This window comes from Meriones unguiculatus, chromosome 7 (genome assembly GCF_030254825.1).
Source record: "Meriones unguiculatus strain TT.TT164.6M chromosome 7, Bangor_MerUng_6.1, whole genome shotgun sequence".
Taxonomy (NCBI): domain Eukaryota; kingdom Metazoa; phylum Chordata; class Mammalia; order Rodentia; family Muridae; genus Meriones; species Meriones unguiculatus.
Window position 1 is genome coordinate 116,441,928 of NC_083355.1, and position 18,740 is coordinate 116,460,667.

General features: G+C 45.1%; 2 protein-coding genes across 3 annotated transcripts in view; one reads left to right on the top strand and one right to left on the bottom strand.

Moving 5' to 3' along the window:
• Positions 1–1,948: 1,948 nt before the first annotated feature.
• Positions 1,949–18,740, top strand: part of Tdrd9 (tudor domain containing 9) — an 88,262-nt gene continuing 71,470 nt past the window's right edge. Inside the window, exons 1-2 of the mRNA XM_060388248.1 lie at positions 1,949–2,175; positions 14,604–14,710. Of these exons, the coding sequence (XP_060244231.1) occupies positions 1,949–2,175; positions 14,604–14,710 (334 nt within the window). The remainder of the gene's footprint in view (positions 2,176–14,603; positions 14,711–18,740) is intronic.
• On the bottom strand, positions 7,849–9,916 carry Rd3l (RD3 like). 2 transcript variants are annotated; one of them, XM_060388453.1, is made up of 4 exons: positions 9,779–9,916; positions 9,487–9,626; positions 8,813–9,118; positions 7,849–8,466 (listed from the first exon to the last, which is right to left on the bottom strand). In XM_060388453.1, exons 3-4 carry the CDS (start codon positions 9,109–9,111, stop codon positions 8,175–8,177), a joined length of 591 nt encoding a protein of 196 aa, XP_060244436.1. In that variant the 5' UTR covers positions 9,112–9,118; positions 9,487–9,626; positions 9,779–9,916; the 3' UTR covers positions 7,849–8,174. The 2 variants fall into 2 exon arrangements, with proteins under 2 accessions (XP_060244436.1, XP_021517584.2); XM_021661909.2 differs by lacking the exon at positions 9,779–9,916 and having other exon boundaries at positions 9,487–9,767.

Here is an 18,740-nt window from a genome sequence, read left to right on the forward strand (position 1 = left end):
TTCTGGCCCCTGTGGACACCGCACTCACACATAGCATACACACGCACATACATGTAAATAAAAGTATAAAACTTTAAAAAGTGTTACTTGTACACACGAGCTTTTGGGAAAATATAGTGATTTTCATAAATAATATCTTCTGACATCAAATGAGTTTTTAAAAAGTGCTATTTTAAATTAATCAATATTGTCTTACTCTGATCACTGTCCCTGCAATAAAACATTTGGATTAAAGCAACTTGTGTGTGTGTGGGGGGAGGTTTTATTTCAGCTTACACTTAAAAGTCACAATCTTTCACTGAGGAAAGTTAAGGAAGGGACTTCAGGCAGGAACAGAGGCGGGAATGGGGTGGGAGAGAAACTGCTTACTGGCTTATGCTCAGCTCCACCTGCCTAGGAATGGAGCCACCCACAGTGGGCTGGGATCTCACCATCATCAATCAAGACAATCTCTGACAAACATGGCCACAAGCCAGTTTGATCTGGGCAGTTCCTCAGTTAAGACTCCCTCACATAACTCTAGACTGTGCCAAACTGACATCGGAAAATCACTCAAATACACAAAACCTTTCTTGAATGTAATCCACTGTGGATAGACGTGAACCATGAACAAAAGCTCTTTAGGGTCTCCAGTCACTAGCAGGATTGCAAAGAGGGTCCTGAGAGCTGAATCAGGTTTAAGATTTCAAAAAGAATATTTTATTTTAGTTCTTTTTTTTTTTTTTGAGATAATTTCTTACTGTGTTTCTCAGGCTGCAAACTCCCAGCAATTCTTCTGTCTCAGCCTCCCAAGTGCTAGTATTACAGCCGTGAGCCACCAGAAAGAGCATCATAGTAAATTATTTGAAGACAAATTTCTAACCAGGTCAATAAGCTTTAAATGTAATTTCAAGTAAACAAAACAAAACAAAACCCATAACACATCTTTGAAAGTTTCAAAATGTTTATGGGCTGTCCCACGAGATTTATTCAAAGTGCCCAGTGCTTCATGTTGAGGCTAAAAGGTGGGTGAAATTTAAGCTGTTTCCCCTGCTTGATGGAGAATGCTGTTTAACAGATCCCTCATTGCTAAATGATGTCAGCTGTTCGCATCCCCGTTCTCCCAGAGCCTCAAACTGCTCCGTGAAAAAGCCCAGTCTGCTCCAAGGGCCACGGCTCAGGAGCTACCCAGGAGTCTTCGCATGAGATCTGACGTAGGGCCTACAAGCCTTTTACAAATTGCCTGATTCAAGTGGTCCCCTTCAGCTTTGATCTTTGGGTCACGTGAGAACACCAAGAACTAGCCCACTCAGGGGCAATGCGACCTTGGTTCAGCGACTGCTCAGCTGTCCCTGTAGCACAAAGCTATAATCTCTGCGGCTTGTGGCCCAGCTCCAGCTGAGGTTAGTCCTGTGGGAAGTCCTTGCGGCCAGGCCCGCAGCGGGAGTGCAGCAAATAAATAAATATATATATATTTAATTGTTTATTCGTTCTTCTCGAATATATTACATCCCGACTGTAGTTTCCCCTCCTTCCTCTCACTCCAGTCCCGTGTCTACTCCTCCTCCATTTCCCTTCAGAAAAGGGTGGGCCTCCCAGGGATATCAAGCAAACATGGCCTATCAAGTGAGTGCAGTAAATACGATCAGTATCCATCGACCTAAGCCGACTCCAACTTCAAATCATAATCACTGGCCTCTGCAGGTCCCCTGACTCCAGCTGTCCCAGCAGGCCTTGCGGGGAGACAGTGGTTGCCCACAGATCTCTGTGGGCACGAGGCTCGAGGCCCCCACGTGCACACAGGGCCCGGCCCCACCCTGTTGCGTGGCACATTCTGATTGGAGGGCCTCTGCGAGGGTGCAGGGGTGGGGGCTTCTGGAACGGTCGTTGCGGCGCTGGGGAGGGCGCTTTACTTGACACTCTGCCACCATTGGAGTCGGTCGGTTGAGGCAGCTCCTGGGCACCCAGGATGTTGCGCAAGCTCACAGTCGACCAGATAAACGACTGGTTCACCATAGGCAAGACTGTGACCAACGTGGAGCTGCTGGGCTTGCCGCCCGCCTTTCCTGCCGAGGCGGCCCGGGAGGAGGTACAGCGCCCGGATGAGGTCCCCAGCGAGGCCCCTGCGGCTCAGGCCCAGGTTCCAGGTCCAGTCATGGCCACAGCACCGGCCCGGCCAGCTTCAGCCTTCGGGAGGTAGGGAGCCTGGGGCTGGGGGCCAGGAGGGCCAGCAAGCAGGTGGAGAGCACCATCCAGCCCAAGCCCCAGTAAACCTGCAAGAAGCTGAGCACCCCGGGAATTAGGCGGTGTGTTTAATTCCCAGCCTGATTTTGTTTATTTTGAAACGGGGTCTTGGGTAGCCCAGCCTGCCTTCACTTGGTTATGTCTCCATAGATAAGCTTGAATTCCTTACCCTCAGGCCTGCGTCTCCCCAAATCCTGAGATTATAGGTGTTTGTCTCCAGCCCCAGGTTCATAGACTGCTTTAACAAATTCATTGCAAGGATTCAGTGTGTGTGTGTGTGTATGTGTATGTATATATGTATGTATATATTTGTACCAGGAGACCTTGTTAGTAGCTTTTTCCACTGTGTCGGCTCCTGGGATTGAACTAGGGTCGTTAGGATTGCTGGTAAGTGCTTTTACTCAAACTAGAGGCATCTCGTTGACCCAGACGCTGCCTGCCCTCCTTCCTAAAGGTTTATATGGAGTGAAACCCTCTAGGCCGCAGTGAGCCACCTGACCTGGGTGCTGGGAATGGAACTCGGGTCCTCCGCAACACCGCTATACACTCTTAATCCCTGACCCATTTCTCTCGACTCCCCACGCTCTGACTGTTGAAGTTAATTGTCGGTTAATTGTGCAGAATTAACAAACGTCCTCTCCCTTTGCACTTCCCACTGCTGTTACCGCACACGCAGCGTGGTTTCACACACCGTGCACATCCATTTCCACCCTGGCATCATCGGCAGCAAAAATCAGCGTGCCTGCCCGTTTTTACTGCTCCTCAACTTTTGGGTCCTTCTTGTTTGTTTCCATGTTTTGCCTTCTCCAGGACGCCGTGTGGTTGAATCCACACAATCTGTGGCCCCGGAGACTGGCTGCTTCCACTTAGTAATATGTAGTTGAAGTTGTGTACTTTTATGGTGTTTTTAGCAGAGCTTGAGATTCCACTGGCTGAATGTATCATTTATCTACTGACAGACATCTCGGTTTTTCCCAAGTTCTGGCAGTTAGGAATAAAGCTGCTGGGGACGTCTGTGGAGACCTAAGTTTTCAGCACACTCGTGCATGCAGATACATGGCAAGGAGTTTGAATGCTGGCTCCTCGCTCAATTTTAGTGTTAGGTGTATGTGTCCATGTGGGTATATGGTATGTGTGTGCAGGTTTTGTTTATATTTTTTTCACTTCATTTCTTTGAATTACTCTAGTAAATGACTTTGTACCAAAGCCTCAATTTAAGATTCTACGAGTGCTTCAGGCCTCCCTGGGGAAATGTAATGTTTTAATACATTTATTTTGATACTGGCACTAAATATTTATTGACTCTGTCAGAAACTGAAAGCATAGATTCAGTTGTCATTTTAATTGCTAAGGAACAATTCTTAAAACTCTTCAATTCTTTATGGACTAAGACTTGTTAAAACGAACGTGAATTTGCAGAGCATTGAAGTGACAAAAGTTAAACGTACATTAAAAAATTAGATATGGCATGCGTAAGATTACCTGGTCAGATTGCCATAATCATTTTAACTTCCCTAATGAGTTATTAGCTGCACTTTTCTGAGTAATGCTGGTGTAGATGGCGCTTTTCTGCAGTGCCCTCCTGGCCTCTAAACAGACATATCTAGAGAGCAGTGTTCCCAGCAGGTAGCCAGCCGTCAGCCCAATCACAGCTTCATTATTTAATCCTTCAGTCAACACTTTAATGTTGTTGAGCTTTTGAGTTAACCCTCTGTGATGATTTTGTAAAGGGAAAAGCAGGTTTGGTTGGCAAAGTGACATGTCTAACTTCCTGTGGCAAGTAGCCCTGATGGGCTCTGACTCCCCAGAGGTGTGTGCTGCAGCCTGTGAACATAAGTGAAACATGGAAAAATTTATGTGCATGAGTGTTTGCCTGCGTGGATGTGTTTGTACCATGTGAGTGCCCAGTGCGAGGAGGCCAGAATGGGGTGCTGGTTTCCACGGAACTCGAGCAATAAATGGTTATAAACTGCTAAGTGGGTGCTGGCAATCAAACCTGGGACCTGGGGAAGAGCAGTCAGTACTCTGAGCCTCTGAGCCATCTGTCTAGTCTTGGAAAAAGGGATTTTGCTGGTGTAATTAACACTGGCTTTTTTACGTTTATTTATTGTGTGGTATGTGCATACACACGTGTCTTTGTGTGCTTTGTGTACCACAGCATGCGTGTGGAAGCCAGAGGCTAACCTAGGGAGTGAGTTCTCTCCTGGTACTGCCTGGGCTCTGGGATTGAAGTCAGCTTGTCGGGTTGAAAACAAGTGTCTTTACCCTCTGAGCCCTCTTGTTGGCCCCAGACCTTTTTCTTTCTTTCTTTTTAATTGGTGTACTTCAATAAAGCAAGTTATCCTCCACACTGTCAGTGTGCTGTTGGCAGAAGGCCACTGGACTCCCACATCGTCTCTTCATCGGCCTACTGTAGTTCCTGAGCTTGCTCTTATGAGTGTATATTCTTACAGGTGGTCCTCTGAGCACTCTACTGTGCCAGCAGGGCCTGCTTAGCCTGGCGGTCGGGGGCAGGTGCATTTGGGACTTTTTTTGAGACACATTCTTGTTTTAACTATAAGATGACCTTAGACATGCACTCTTCCTTCCCAGCCTCCCAGGCACTGGGATTGCAGGCCCGAGCAGGCCCGAGTCCCCACGGCTGGGCATGTGTGTGCTTTTCTTTTAAGCCTGAGGGTAGATCATCACTGTGTTCTGCATTGAGTGCAGCCTCTGACATATACTAGACATGCAGGGATTTGGACGAATGAAATGCCTACTAGGTCCCAGGTCTCAAGTGGCTACACTCAGCCAGCTCTCTCTTCTAGACAGAAGAGTTGTGCCTGTATAAAACGGGGCACGGCCACTCCCAGGTGTGGTTGAAGGGAAGGCTCTTATTGTAGGTGCGAGTGAGCATACAGCCGGGGGGGGGGGGGGGCTCAGAGCAGGGGAGAAGGTGGTGGACTAAACATGGTCAGCGGATTGGACCAGGGCATTCGAGGAGAGGGACACGCAAGAGAGCAGGACGAGGAGAGGAAGTCAAAGGAGAGAGAGCCAAGAGAGCATGTGGCCCAAATGGGCAGGGCTATGTGGAAATGGGAAGCTAGGGCAGGGGAAGCCCATGGTCTGGAGAAGTTTAGGATAGCGGGTTGGGTGAGCAGAGCTGGAAAGAGTGGCAGGTGCTTGGCAGGCCTGGAGGCTAGCACGCACTTTGGTATGCTGATAGGCACCGCAGATAGTCATTTGTCCTTCTGACAAATGATGAAGAATGGCTCCTTTGGAAGAAGGAAATAGGTGCCAGGATTGGAAGCAGAGTTTCTTGCCTTTGGGGCTGACAGCTCTCTGATTCACTCCCGCTTTGACTGACTCATAAGATACACCTTATTCTCCTGGCCATGGCTGATTTCCTTCTAGGATGTTTTTGAGGATATGTAAGTGTGTAGTCAAATGAGAGTTAAAGACGAGAATTATCCTGGCAACTGTACCATATGCATTTCCAAGAAAGAGGGTGGCTTGTTGTTCACACATTACCATCCTGGAAGAAACCAGGGCTCTTGTTTGCGTTACTGCAAGAACCTTCCATCTTTGGTCTAACTTCTTGTGATTTTCTGTTCTAGCACCTAGAAGAATGCCTGGCACGAGGCCAATGCTCAGTTACTATTTATAGAATGAACAAATTCTCACACCAACACTTACACCTAAGGCTGAATACACAGTGCCTTTCTGGAGTGTGCTGCTGTTGGACATAATTTGAACTTTTAATTGTGGCCTACAGAGCGTCACTCCATGCAGTACTTGCCTCAGTTTACTGTGATCTACTGGTGCTGTCTGGTCAGTTTACTATCATCTACTGGAGCTGTCTGCTCATACTGTTGTGTTTCGTGCTGTTGGCTCCCGTCCCACTCTTACCTTGCAGCTTCTGCATTTGCTCTTCTGTGTGGTCTGCTCTCTCTTTGCTCTCCTCTTGTTTTTTTTTTTTTTTCCTGTGACCAGAGCCTGTTTCTATGTCTGCTTCTCAGAGAAGTTTCCTGTGATCTGCACAGCTAAAGAATTCTTCCTTTGCCTTCTTTCCTAATTTCTCAGTTTCAACATTTTTTTCTTTTTCAAACACTTCTGGTATTCCCTTTTTTGTTATTTGTGTTAACCAAAGACCAGCATTACCAGTCATCCTTGTACTTGTGTGTGTTTCTGTCTTTCATCTTTCCCCATCCCCAGGGAACCAGAATGATTGAGATCCTGGCTTGTATAACTGGATGAGCGGGTAGTCCTGTCACCTACTGACACAAAATGCTAGTTGAGGAAGAGCTTGAATTGTGCCGTGTGTTTTGTGTGTGTGCTGTGGTACATGTGTGTAGATCAGTACAGCTCATAGGAGTCATCTCTGTCATTATATTTTCCGGATTCCAGGGATCAGACCCCTGTTGTCAGGTGTGGTGGCAAGTGCCTTTACCAGCTGAGCCATCTCACCTGCCCTATTTTTACTGGCCTGGAGCTTACTGAGTAGGGTAGGCTGCCTGGTTGGCCAGCAAACCCCAGGGATCCACGCCCTCTGCCTCCTTGTATTTGCTTTTAGAGCTTATGCTACTGTGCCAAGCAGTTTTTTGTGGATTCTGGGCATTAAATTCAGGACTACAGGCTAACACGGAAGCACTTTACCAACTGAGCTGTTTTCTTGCTGCCCTACCCCTTGAATTCTATTCTTTTAGGAAACAAACAAACCTACTGAGACTTTGGTTTTGAGCATGTTGATTTTATGCTTCCTGTAAGCGTTCAGGAGGGCATGTCAGATGGTCAACTGTTACTTGAATTTGGACTGCAGAAGGTGGCTTGGGGTCTGGATGTGATTCCAGCTCTGCTAGTTACCTTGTACTTGGCAAGGCACTGAATTTGTCTGAGCTGTTTGCTCCTTCATCAGGTGACAAGAACAGCTCAGATATACAAGGTTTGGATTAAAGGAGAGGTAATACATAGTACCCAGATTGTAGAATTACTTTAGCACTGCTAAACAGATTGGTCTGGCTAGTAATGACAACTTTGAGAGTGCTGTGTAAAGTACTGTACAGCTGTTTTTCTGTGGATGAACTTATTTTCTCTATTCCAAGCTAAAAGTTTTAGCTACTGTGTCCATACTGTTTTCAATACAGCACCCCAGTGGTGTTGGCTACTTAAAACACATGTGAACGCAGAGATTGCCTTTGCTAAATTTAGCAAAGGAAACAACTTGAGGTATAAAAACCTGGATTTGTTTAACCGTGGTTAGAAATCAGATCATACCAGTCCCCATGAGGTGCTATGAGGTTCTGGTGGATCTGAGTCAGAACTCAGAAAGAGCTTGGCATTTTCTCTTTTTTCTCTTTGTTGGATGTTGGCCAGAGCTTAAGTATGCCTTTTCTGGTACTCTGGGCATTTTCATCCCCCTTTTGTCATGAGTCAGCTTGCCTGCCTCCAGGCTGACCTCCATGCCTAGCTCAAACTCCTCCCATGACTAGTGAACTTCTCTTAAAACGTCAGGGGATGCACTGCTATGCTTTTAAACTGAAGACCGTTTTCATGCTCCTGACTCCTTCCTTGTTCCCACAAAGAGTGATGTCATGCAGTGGATGTTGACAGCATTTCAGTGTTGCATTGAAGGAGACGTTCACATTAATCATTTATTCTACACATGGGCTCTCAGTAAAGGTCAAGGTTAATTAAGTTTCACAAAGAATATGTCAAACTTCTTATTAAATTTCATTAGTTCTGTGACATGTATAAGAAAATACTTCAATCGTTTACACAACATTTTAGTTAAAAGCACACTTTTCAATGAAAATATCGAGTATTTAGAATGGTTAGAAAAAATACTGCTTAAACCCGGTTGGCAGCATAGGAATTTTAACCTCTGACCTTGTAGCAAAGAAACTTGGGGTCATGTTACTGATCCCTCTTGTTAATGCTAAGTGTTCTGACTGTAACGTGGTCCTGGCAACGCCTTACCTTGGTGGGTCATAGTACGGCAGGTTCCATACTCTATGTGAACATGGTGGGAACCTGTTCTTGGCATTTCTGTCTACATAGCTTGAAATCGTGGGTATTTCATCTTTGTCTGGCCTCTCAGAGCTTTCGTCTGGTAGCGCAGGGGCTGGGGGACAGGTGACAGAGTCCCACAGGCCAGCACGATGACCCTCTTTGTCAGCGCTGCTGAGGAAGTCTTTTAGAACTTGCTTGAAGATGTAGACAATTTCCCAGGGAAGTACATCATTTTCTGCCAAGAGTTCTCGAAATCTAAGGGGAATACAGGGATGGATATTTAGAAATTTCTCTTTTTGTACTCCATCTCCCAAATGCAGCTTACCTATGTAATTGGGTCCTAGGTACTTACCTTTTGAGTAACAGAAAAGCATTATAATTGAGCTTCTAGTGAAGAAACTTTGATTGTAATTAAAGTAGATTTCTACCAGTAAGCTCTCCAGAGGGATACAGGGTTTTACCAGGTAGGCATTCAGTAATGTGACTGAAGAATTTATGTAATGGGCACTTTCTAGTTTAAAGGAGGAGCAGAGCACACACACACACACACACACACACACACACACACACACACACACACGAGGAGAACACAGCACTTTACCTGCTGAGGACAGCTCCGGTTTGACAAGGCTGCAGTTGTGAGCAGAGAACTTCCAGCTGTCTTTGCTCGGTAGCTGGGATGGTCGGATGAGGATTCTGGTAGTTTCTCAGCCAGTTGTAATCCACGCCTGTATTTTTAACTTTTTGTTCATTTTCGATCTCTTGTGTTAATCTCTCACGCTCCTTTAGATGCCATTTTAATTCCCGAAGCAGAGTCTTTGTCACTACATCTGATCCAGCATAGTGTGTTTGTTTGTAGGAATCATTTTTCGGCCATTTCACCCAGCTAAAAAGTGGCATTTTTAGGCTGTGGAGATATTAAATGTTTACTTGCATTAATTTTTTATGGTTTTTTATTAGTGAATGTTTTTTCTTTAATATTAGCAGAAAAGTACATGAATTTTTCACTGGTTAGACATGCAGGTCAAAATAAGATTAGAACATGGATTAAAGTCTTTCAGTTTCTATTTAGGTCAGTGCTAAAATCCAAGCTTTGAAAATACTTACATAAAATAAAGCAGAAATTAAATGAAATCAAATAATACCAACTAAACAATTTCTGAAAATAACACTTGCTAATAGAAGTTTTTAGGGGTCTTTAAAATATTAATGTGTTGAAAAGTGCTGTCGGAAAACACTTTGACTCACTCTTTGTACAGAAAGCATGAGGCTTACCTGCCGAGTCGCAGCTCTTGGGAGAATGTTGCCAGAGAGGTTGCTTGAATTGGAGGTGAGGCTGTTTCGCTCAGGAGGGTCTCATTCTCCTGGAGGTGTCCTCTGGCGAAGAAATGTGTCTCCTCACTTCCCCGCTGGAACTGTGTTTGAAACAAACGACTTTCTATGTTAGCAAAAAGGTTCTGTTGTCTTCATTTGGAGAGAATGCTCATTAACTTTCCTTGCTGTAACTAAGCTAAAAGAAACACATATATGTAAACCTTTCATCTTCACAAATCATATAATCGTCTACCTTTTGAATGTAGCTTATTTTGTTTGAAGAAGATGCTGGCAGCTATGGATGCTGGTCCCAGATGCATGCTGCAGCGTCTCTAGAAATGGAGTGAAAAGCAGGCATCTGAGGCACCACAGATGCTACTAGCTGAGGCAAAGATTGTCGCATGGTGTGATGCTTTGCTGTGCGTAGCTGTGGGTCACAGTTCCAGGCTGTATTTTTATGCCTGTAGAGCTCTAAAAATAACCACACTGCTTTTATTCAGCTTAACTTTGAGGCCATTTGGAAGCCAGGTCACTGTCCCCTCTAATGAAAGCAGGAAAAGTAGATCAGACTTGACTACATGCAAAATAATACTCTGTGAAAGCTTACTGTAACTGAGTAAAATGGGCAAAGCATCAGTCATGTGTGGAGTACTTAGCAAATGTTACATTCTACATTCATTCATTGCTTATAAAATAGCAAATCTGTCTATTGAAGTGAGTTGAAATGCTGGAGGGAGCTGAAGCACCCTGGACCCTGGTAGAGAACTGTAGTGTATATTTGATGACCTCTGTTCATGGTGGTAAGACAGTGGTGAGTTATCAGTGAAAGCAGAGGCGTGAAAAGAACAAAATTCAAAATAGAATTACACAGGGTGGGGTGTGGCTTATTGCAGAGTGCTTGCCTGGCATGTATGAAGCCCTGAGCTCTGCCCATAAACCAGGTGGAGTATTACATTCCAGTAATCTCAGCACTTGGGATAGGGGGGAAGGGCTCAAGGTTACCCATGGCTACGTACAGAGTTCAAGTCTCAGGGGTGCAGATGAAACCTTTATAAGCACTGCTTAGGTGAGCGCTGGTGTGCCTTGGGCTTTGTTGTACATTTTTCTGTTTAGACGCTTGTCAAATGGTGGCTAGAATATAAAAGGTCTTTTGTGTCTCCGTTTTCTGTGAGGTGATGACATTCTAGCTTTTCCTTTTATACTCTGTTTCTTCTGTTGCTTTTTTTCCCAATGAACCAAGAATAATGGACATTGTTCACATCAGGCCTGTGTGCCATGTGTGATCAAGAGTGACATGTAGTCTTGCTACAGTTCCTATTATGTCTGGGAAAGGCCAGACGTCAGGATTCATTATCCTTAGTGAGAAGGCTTTCACAGTGCATTGCCTGTGAAAGCGGGAGAAAGAAGGGAGTGAAGTTTATCATGACAGAGTGTCCTTCCAAATTAAAAACTAAAATTGTACCAAATCATACAACTTTTTCCTTTGAACAACTTTGTTACTCTTTAAAAAGCTCCTTGCTCTGAATGAGGTAACAAAAATATCACACACATTGGAAAAGGAGAACAGACCTGACTTCTGCTTAGGCCCTCTTCAGTCTTACATCGCTGGCTGGTACCCAGCTTTCCCTGTAAACCCACTCCAGTGCCAAGCTATCTGCTCTACACTGCTGTGCCCGCTTGCCGCCTCTCAGGTTTGCTTTGTTTTGACACAGGCTTTCACTGTGTAGCACTGGCTGTCCTGAAACTTGGTATGTGGACCAGGCTGGTGTCAAACTCATAGAGATCCACCTGCCTCCGCCTCCTGAGTGCTGGGATTAAAGCACGTGCCACTCTGCTGCACCCCACCCCCAGATTAGATATAGTGACTTCTCAAATGTGTATTCTTTCTCTTTTATTTGTAGCTGCTGTCCAATCTAGTTTTGTTGTTTGTTTTTTTAAGCTCACTTTTCATCAACATTTTCTTCCTTGGTCCTTCTCTTTTTTGAATTTGTTCTAGTTTCCCCTTTCTTTTCAATTTTTAAATACTTTCTGATTAAATTCTGCTGCATCTCCTGTATGTGTTGGTGGTCAGTTGCTCAACAGATGCTTACTAATGTCTCCTATGATTCTAGAGGGTTAGGAGGTGGGGGCGACTCCCTCACCAGACAGGTCTAGTCCCTGCTTTCCTGGGGCTGCCCTCCCTTCTAAGGGGAAGAGAATGTGTGTAAGCACAGGTTGTCTTGTGTTCCTTAACATTCTTGCAATGCCCCCTTCAGCTGGGTGAGGGCATCAGGGAAGACTTTCTGGTTGGGATAATTCTTTTGAACAGAGATTTATTTGTTGATTTTTGATCAGGGTCTCGTTGCATAGCTCAAGGTGGCTTAGATTCACCACTGCACTCCTGCCTCAGCCTCTTAAATAGATTACTGGCATAAGCCACAGCACCTGGCCTTTAAACAGAGGCTTAAATGACCTTAGAGGACTTCTTGAGGCCATCTATTCTCTAATCCGCTTGCTGGGCATCTGTCCGGCTTCAAACCATTGCTCACACCTGACCTTCACAGAGCTTCAGTTACCACCTCAGTTCACCCTGAGTATTTTTTCCTTTGAAGTTACTAGTACAAAACATATTATCTACTATTTGGTTTGTGCTACTTACATTGCTTTAAATTTCATTTTCCCCCTTCCTCATGAAATTGTTCAGAGTGAAGTAAAGACTAAATGCCATTCTCTATAATGTATCTTGTACTGGCATATAGTTAAAGAACATATTTGTATCAAGATAAGGTGATTCCCTTTTAAGAATTATGTTTTGATGCTTATCAGGGTAAAACCAGATTAGCAGGAGAGTTTATCAACTGTGGTGTAAAGTCGGTGAATGGGTTACTTTTGCATCAGAACTTTATTAAGCTGTTTAGTATGGAAGGCATGGAATAATTGGGTCATTTTCTGTTTGATGGTTGTCTTTTTTTCTTTTTTTGTGGATGGATGTTTGCCTCCTTCATGTATGTCTGTGTATATGTGTGCAGTGCCTTCAGAGGCCAGAAGAGGGTGTCAGACATTCTGGAACTGGAGCTACAAATGGTTGTGAGTCACTGTGGGTGCCGGGAATGAAAGCCTGGTCCTCTGGAAGAGCAGCCAGTGCTGGAAACTGCTGAGCCATCTCTCCAGCCCCAGTTATTTTTCTAGGTGACTTGAAGTAGTGCCATGTCATTCACAGTATGTACGCAGCCTCTTTCAGGGTGTATCTGACCCACTAGTAGCACGGTCCTGAGCACGAGGGCGCTTGTCCAGTCCCACTCTGGTCAGGGCTCCCATTGCAGACCTAGAGCTCATTCCTGCTCCCAGAAAACACAAGTCAGCCCCTCTGCTCAGACTCCCAGCGACTCCTGGCTTTTAGGAAAAGCAAGTAAACAAATAAATAAAACAAAAACATCTTCCCCATTTCTCCATGCCCCTCCTCTGATTTATTTTATTTTATTTATTTATTTTTTTTGGAGACACGGTTTCACTATGTAACCTGGCTGGTCTGTGTGGACCAGGCTGGCCTTGAATTTACCCTGCTGAAGGTATTTCACCGGCTGTCTACACTTCCCTTAGCCAAGTCAAGTTGGCACATAAAATTAGTATAATTTTGAGTCTCAAATTTAAGACTCGGTGTAGTGTACAATATTCTCTGATACTGTATAGAAATTAGTCATTGATAAAGCAGTTTTGATGAATAGAATGATATATATGCTGTATTGATGGTTTGTATATTTACAGCTATTATATATATGTCATGCTATGTTATGCATGTTATGGCAGTTGTCTATTTCAGTTAATGTTCTGGGCATTTTAAAACTATGAGTGTGAATAAGAACTGTGGCATTCTTGAAGACAATGCATATTAAGGATGGACTATAGTTTTAGCTTGGTCCTAAGACAGTTGAACACTTATAGGTTTTAATTATGAATATTGTGAAAAGTTACCCTTTTATCCTGGGGATTCTTCTTTTACTTTTTATTTTTGGATTTAATTTAAAAATCCTTTTATTATGTTTTAAATTGTGTGTGTATTTGTGCGCATGAGTGCCTGTGACTGAGGAAGATGGAGGCCTGAGGTCCAGGCAGTTGAGAGCTGCCCAGGGTGGATCTGCTGATCCCATCATCCTCTGCAAGAACGCCGTGGTCTCTTAACTGCTGAGGCCTGTCTTTAACCCTGGACTTTTTCCTTTGTGGCAGTGTCTTATGGTAGTTGAGGCTGGTCGGGAACTCACTGTGTAGCCCAGGCTGGCTGGAACTGTGGCAGTGCTCCTGCCTCAGCTTCCTGAGTGCTGAGATGACAGAATTCCCTGGAAAGCTTTGCTCTGTACCTTGCCAGCAGCACTCGGGTGGCACTTTACAAGTTATCAGCTTGGCCTGCTGGGCTCTCTCTGCCACCTGAGACAATGCCTTCCATGTGGCTGGTGCTCCACACGTGTCTGTGTATTGGGTGGGTTCTTTCTGCTTGTACAGGTGGCTTCATTCACTGTGTAGATCTGCAGGGTTCGAGGGAAGACGGGGAGGCTGTAGGGGAAGCGTGCCTAAGGCCTTGGTACATCTGCAGACTGTCCTATGTCGGAGGGATGCTCAGATCACCACCTCCTCCTTCATAGTCTGACATGACATGCTCTTTTTGTCAGCTTAGTTAAAGAAAGGAAATCAATTCTTGTTGCTTTTTAGATTTTATTTTTAATTGTACGAGTATGGGTGTTTGCTTGTATGTATGATGAATGTCTGTGGCACTACTTTTGTGCATTGTGCCCATGAGGGTCAGAAGAGGCTGTCAGATCCCTGGAACTGGGGTTACAAATGGCCATGAGCTACCACGTGGGTAGATGCTGGGAGCTGAACCCATGTCGTCTGGAAGAGCGGCCCAGTCTCTTGATTGCTGCGCTGTCTCTGCAGCACTGCAGTCTCACTGTTTGAATTCAGCTCTAGCTGGTAAATGAATCTGAGCATTTAAAATTGTTAACTGAATATTTGTATGTCCCCAGCTTTGATGAGAGAGCTGCCAGGAACTCCTCTTGGGTTGGAGTTGAGAGACTTTTTTTTTTTTTTTTTTTTGTTCTTTGCAGGTCGCTCAGCCAGAGGAGCTCAGAAATGGAGTATATTAACAAGTACAGACAGCTGGAAGCACAAGAGCTTGACACATATGGCCAGGACCAGCCACCCCGGGGGCCAGGTGAGCAGGTGCCCTAAATATGTCTCATGGATAGTCCACGTGTTAAATCAAAACATCATCTTCCCAAAAGTTTAAGAAAAACAGTATTTTGGTTAAAGTAAAAACAAAACAAAACTTACATGGCTTTTTAATTCAAGATTTTGGGGAGATGAGTGTATAATAGATTATAAAGTGTTAATTATTTTCTGTCTTTAATATCTAAAGTCTATCTAATAGTCTGTTCTTTGGAAGGTTAAATAATGGTCCCTTACCTTACTATTAATTAAGAATACTTGAAGTGTTTCTTCAGCACTTGCGAGGCTGAGGTAAGTGGATCACTGTTGACCTCGGGGCCAGTCTGGTCTACGTGTCAAGTTCCAGGTTGGCCAGGGTTATACAGTGAGACCCGCGCCTCCAAAACAAACCAGAATAACCTCGGAAGGGGCTGGGGAGACGCTCAGTTGGTAACGTGTCTGCTGCAGGAGCGTGAGGACCTGAATGTGGACCTCAGACACACACATCAGAACTTGGTGTGCTGGCGTGCACGGACTCCTGGTGCTGGGCAAGCAGGGGCGGCAGGAGCGATGGGACACGTGGCGTAGCTCTCTGGCCTCCACATGATGTGCGCACTTTTGAACACCTGCACTCATACTCACATGTAAACGCTCACAAGAACACATGAAGTACAGACTGCACACTTATACAAACACTAGATTTTTTAAAATAATAAACAGTAAAACAATGTTTTGTCTTTGTTTTTTGAGACAGGGTTTCTCTGTGTAGCCCTGGCTGTACTGGACTTGCTTTGTAGACCAGGCTGGCCTTGAACTCACAGAGATCTGCCTGCCTCTGCCTCCCTGAGTTCTGGGGTTGCAGGCGTGCACTAATGTGCCCAGCTATTAAAACAGAATTTTTAAAGAATAGAAATATATGAAATGAAAAGCAAAAGATCTTAAAACTTTTTTTTCATAGATGGTTTCACTTATGTAGCTCTGGCTGACCTGAAAGTCACTGTCTAGGTCAAATGGCCTCAGATTTGCAGATTGATCTGCCACTGCTTCCCCAGCCGGGTGGACTGAAGCTGCGCTGGAGCACACCTGCTAACCATTGTTGTTAGCTCTTGGCTGGTGAGAGTATGGCCTGAGAGGCCTTGGTCGTTGCAGCTGTGTCGGTGCTGAGCCCGTTCACGAAGAGAGGCTGTTATGAGAGCTTTGCCTTGGACCCACCTACAGGAAGCTGTCGGACCCTGCCCACGGCCTGTGCTCCCACTGACGGATGGGGCTGAGTTCGGGAAGGTTTCCTAGTCACTGCGCCCTGTAACAGGAAGTACAGCCTGTACGCAGAAGTGCTATCAGCACCCCTAATCTTGGCATCTGTATGGGCTTCTTGATAGTGCAGATTGCCATGTTCTGTTATTGCTGAGAGCTGGGAGACATTACTTACGCATGCTCTTTTATTTGGTTTTGTGTTTTAACTTTTTTGGGTCAATGTAATCTACTTTATTTCTCGTCATTTCTTATTCACCTCAAGGCAGAAGAAACAGCCTTTAGTGCTTGGCTTTTCCTCTGTGTTCTTGCTTCAGTGGCTCCTCTGCCTGCCTCCTCCCCCCTCAGGGCCTCTAAGATGCTCTGCGTTGCTCTTTGCTTTGGGTTGGATACTGTCCTTGTTGCATTTCTGTTGCTGGGACAAAAACCCTTACAAAAAGCAGCAGAGGACAGGAAAGAGTTTATTTGGCTCTTGCTTTGGTTTCAGTCCTTCATTGAAGGTGAAATGGTAGATTAACTTTTCTAGCAAGAATTTACCTCAGGCACTGGAAAGGAGACACTCAATGCTGAGCACTCAGCTGCAGTCTCTAGGTATGGCTCGGGGTGGGGGGGTATAGCGTAACTAAAGCTCTTCCTCAGCATATGCCACCAGCCGCCACACTGTGGTTCTGCATTACTTTCATTTATAGGTATCCTTCAGACTCCCACAGCAGGACACGTTTTTGATCAGCTAATCAAGTGATACGGAAGTGGAAACTTCAGGCTTTGGCTCTCTCTCAGGCAGCCAGGTGGCTTACAAATGCTGAGAGATAGTCACAGTTATCTCGAAAAGGACCAGAGCTGCCCTGGGCAGCTCACAGTTAAGATGATGAGGGGAAGGGGGCCTAACGAGCAGACATTCATGATGAATGAATTCCAGAAAATAGATCTTCAGTAACCTAAATTCTAATCAGTTTACTCCACTTTACAGATCTCTTTCTGTTTCTAGGAGTCCAGTTAATGTGCTACTGATTTTAAAGTTATGTTTGAGGCAGTGCCAGTGCCCTTCTAAGCAGAGTTTACTGGCAATCTTATCTGTGCACTTACCTATAATAATACTTAGCATTAAAGTTCACTATTAAACTTTAATAGTTAAAATTTACTATTTTTGTTTTATTTTCCAAGGAGAAACCAAGCAGGATTTGAAGGAGCCAGTCCCTTCCCGTCTGCTGTTAGGAGCAGGAAACTCAATACACCCAGCTGGCAGCCTGTTTCTGCTGCTCTTAGCTTTCTTCACACTTAGGCAGCTCAGGGATGCCCACATAGAATGTGTGGAGCCTCCCATCCCAGTCAACAACCAAGACAACTCTCCACAGAGAAGCTACAGCCAGCCTGAGGTAGACAGTTCTCCACAGACATGCCACAGCCAGCCTGAGGTAGACAGTTCTCACAGACATGCCACAGCCAGCCTGAGGTAGACAGTTCTCCACAGACATGTCACAGCCAGCCTGAGGTAGACAGTTCTCCACAGACAAGCCACAGCCAGCCTGAGGTAGACAGTTCTCCACAGACAAGCCACAGCCAGCCTGAGGTAGATAGTTTCTGGGTAGAGACCCCTTCCTCAAGTGATTCTCAGCTGTGGCAGGTTGGGGTTTAGAACTCCATCACAGACGTGAGCATTCCTGTGTTTAGAAGAATGGTTGTGATGCCATGGAAACCTCAGAGTCAGGTCTGTTAATACTTCTTGCTGGAGAGGAGGCTTGTGGTGTTCATGGTTTTCATGATGCCCTCACAAAGCTCATCTACACTTTGGTAGCACCCTTTCTGCCTTGGGAGAGCAGATGCTTCTTATGGCTCCCCAGGGGAAGTCACCTAACACTTGGCTCCCAAAGAAGCAAGAACTGAGTGGAGTGGGGATCCTAGGAGGAAGTGGGAGGGTCTGCCTCCGGGGATCGATGTGTGCCTTCTTGCTGTGGTGGTTGCATGGCCCTTGCTGAGTGACAAGACATGCAGCTGGGCTGTGCTGAACACTCAGGCTGCGGCGCATGCAGAGGAAATCCTGCTGTGGTTGTCCTCTTCTGGGCAGCCTGCTCGGCATGCCTCCTCGTCACAGTGACTGTTGAGAGGCCTCTGCTATGGGAGATAAGGCATGCGATTGAGGCCGAGGTGCCAGAGGAACTTGTCTGCTTGAGGGAGAAGTTGCAATGGGAACTAGACATGTCAGAAGTTTCTTTCGTGATGGCCTCGATTTGGCAGGTAAATTGGATGAAAGAGGAAGAAACCAGCTTCAGGTAGTCATCTACTGGGGTGGCCAAACTTATGGCTTCTGGAATGAAGGAAGAGAAATGGGGGTCTCCATGTAGGCTGGTGTTTAAAACGTTTGCTGGTAGTATTTCAAGAATGAAGGAGAGGGAACAGTGTGTATCTGAGGAGGACAGCTGGGAGGAACTCCCCTGGCCTAGATGAGATGCTGTGGCCGTTCCTGTAGACAAACGTCTGCATGAGAACACAACTAGTTCTAGTTTGGTGTCTATTTACAGCAAACTCATGAGATCACCCTGATACTTCTGCTTCTAGCCCAGGACCACAGGATTTAACACAAATACTGTATTACATCTGGTTATGATACAACAGAATACTTTGATAAAGTATTATTGGGTTTGGTATGGTATTAATGTTATCGCACTTTCAAGTATTTAAAAAATCATTCCGATGTAGAAATTCAAGGATGCACCTTGAGTTCCATACGCTAGAATATTAGAATAATATTTCATATCTAAAAGTAAATAATTTCCTAAAGATGGAAA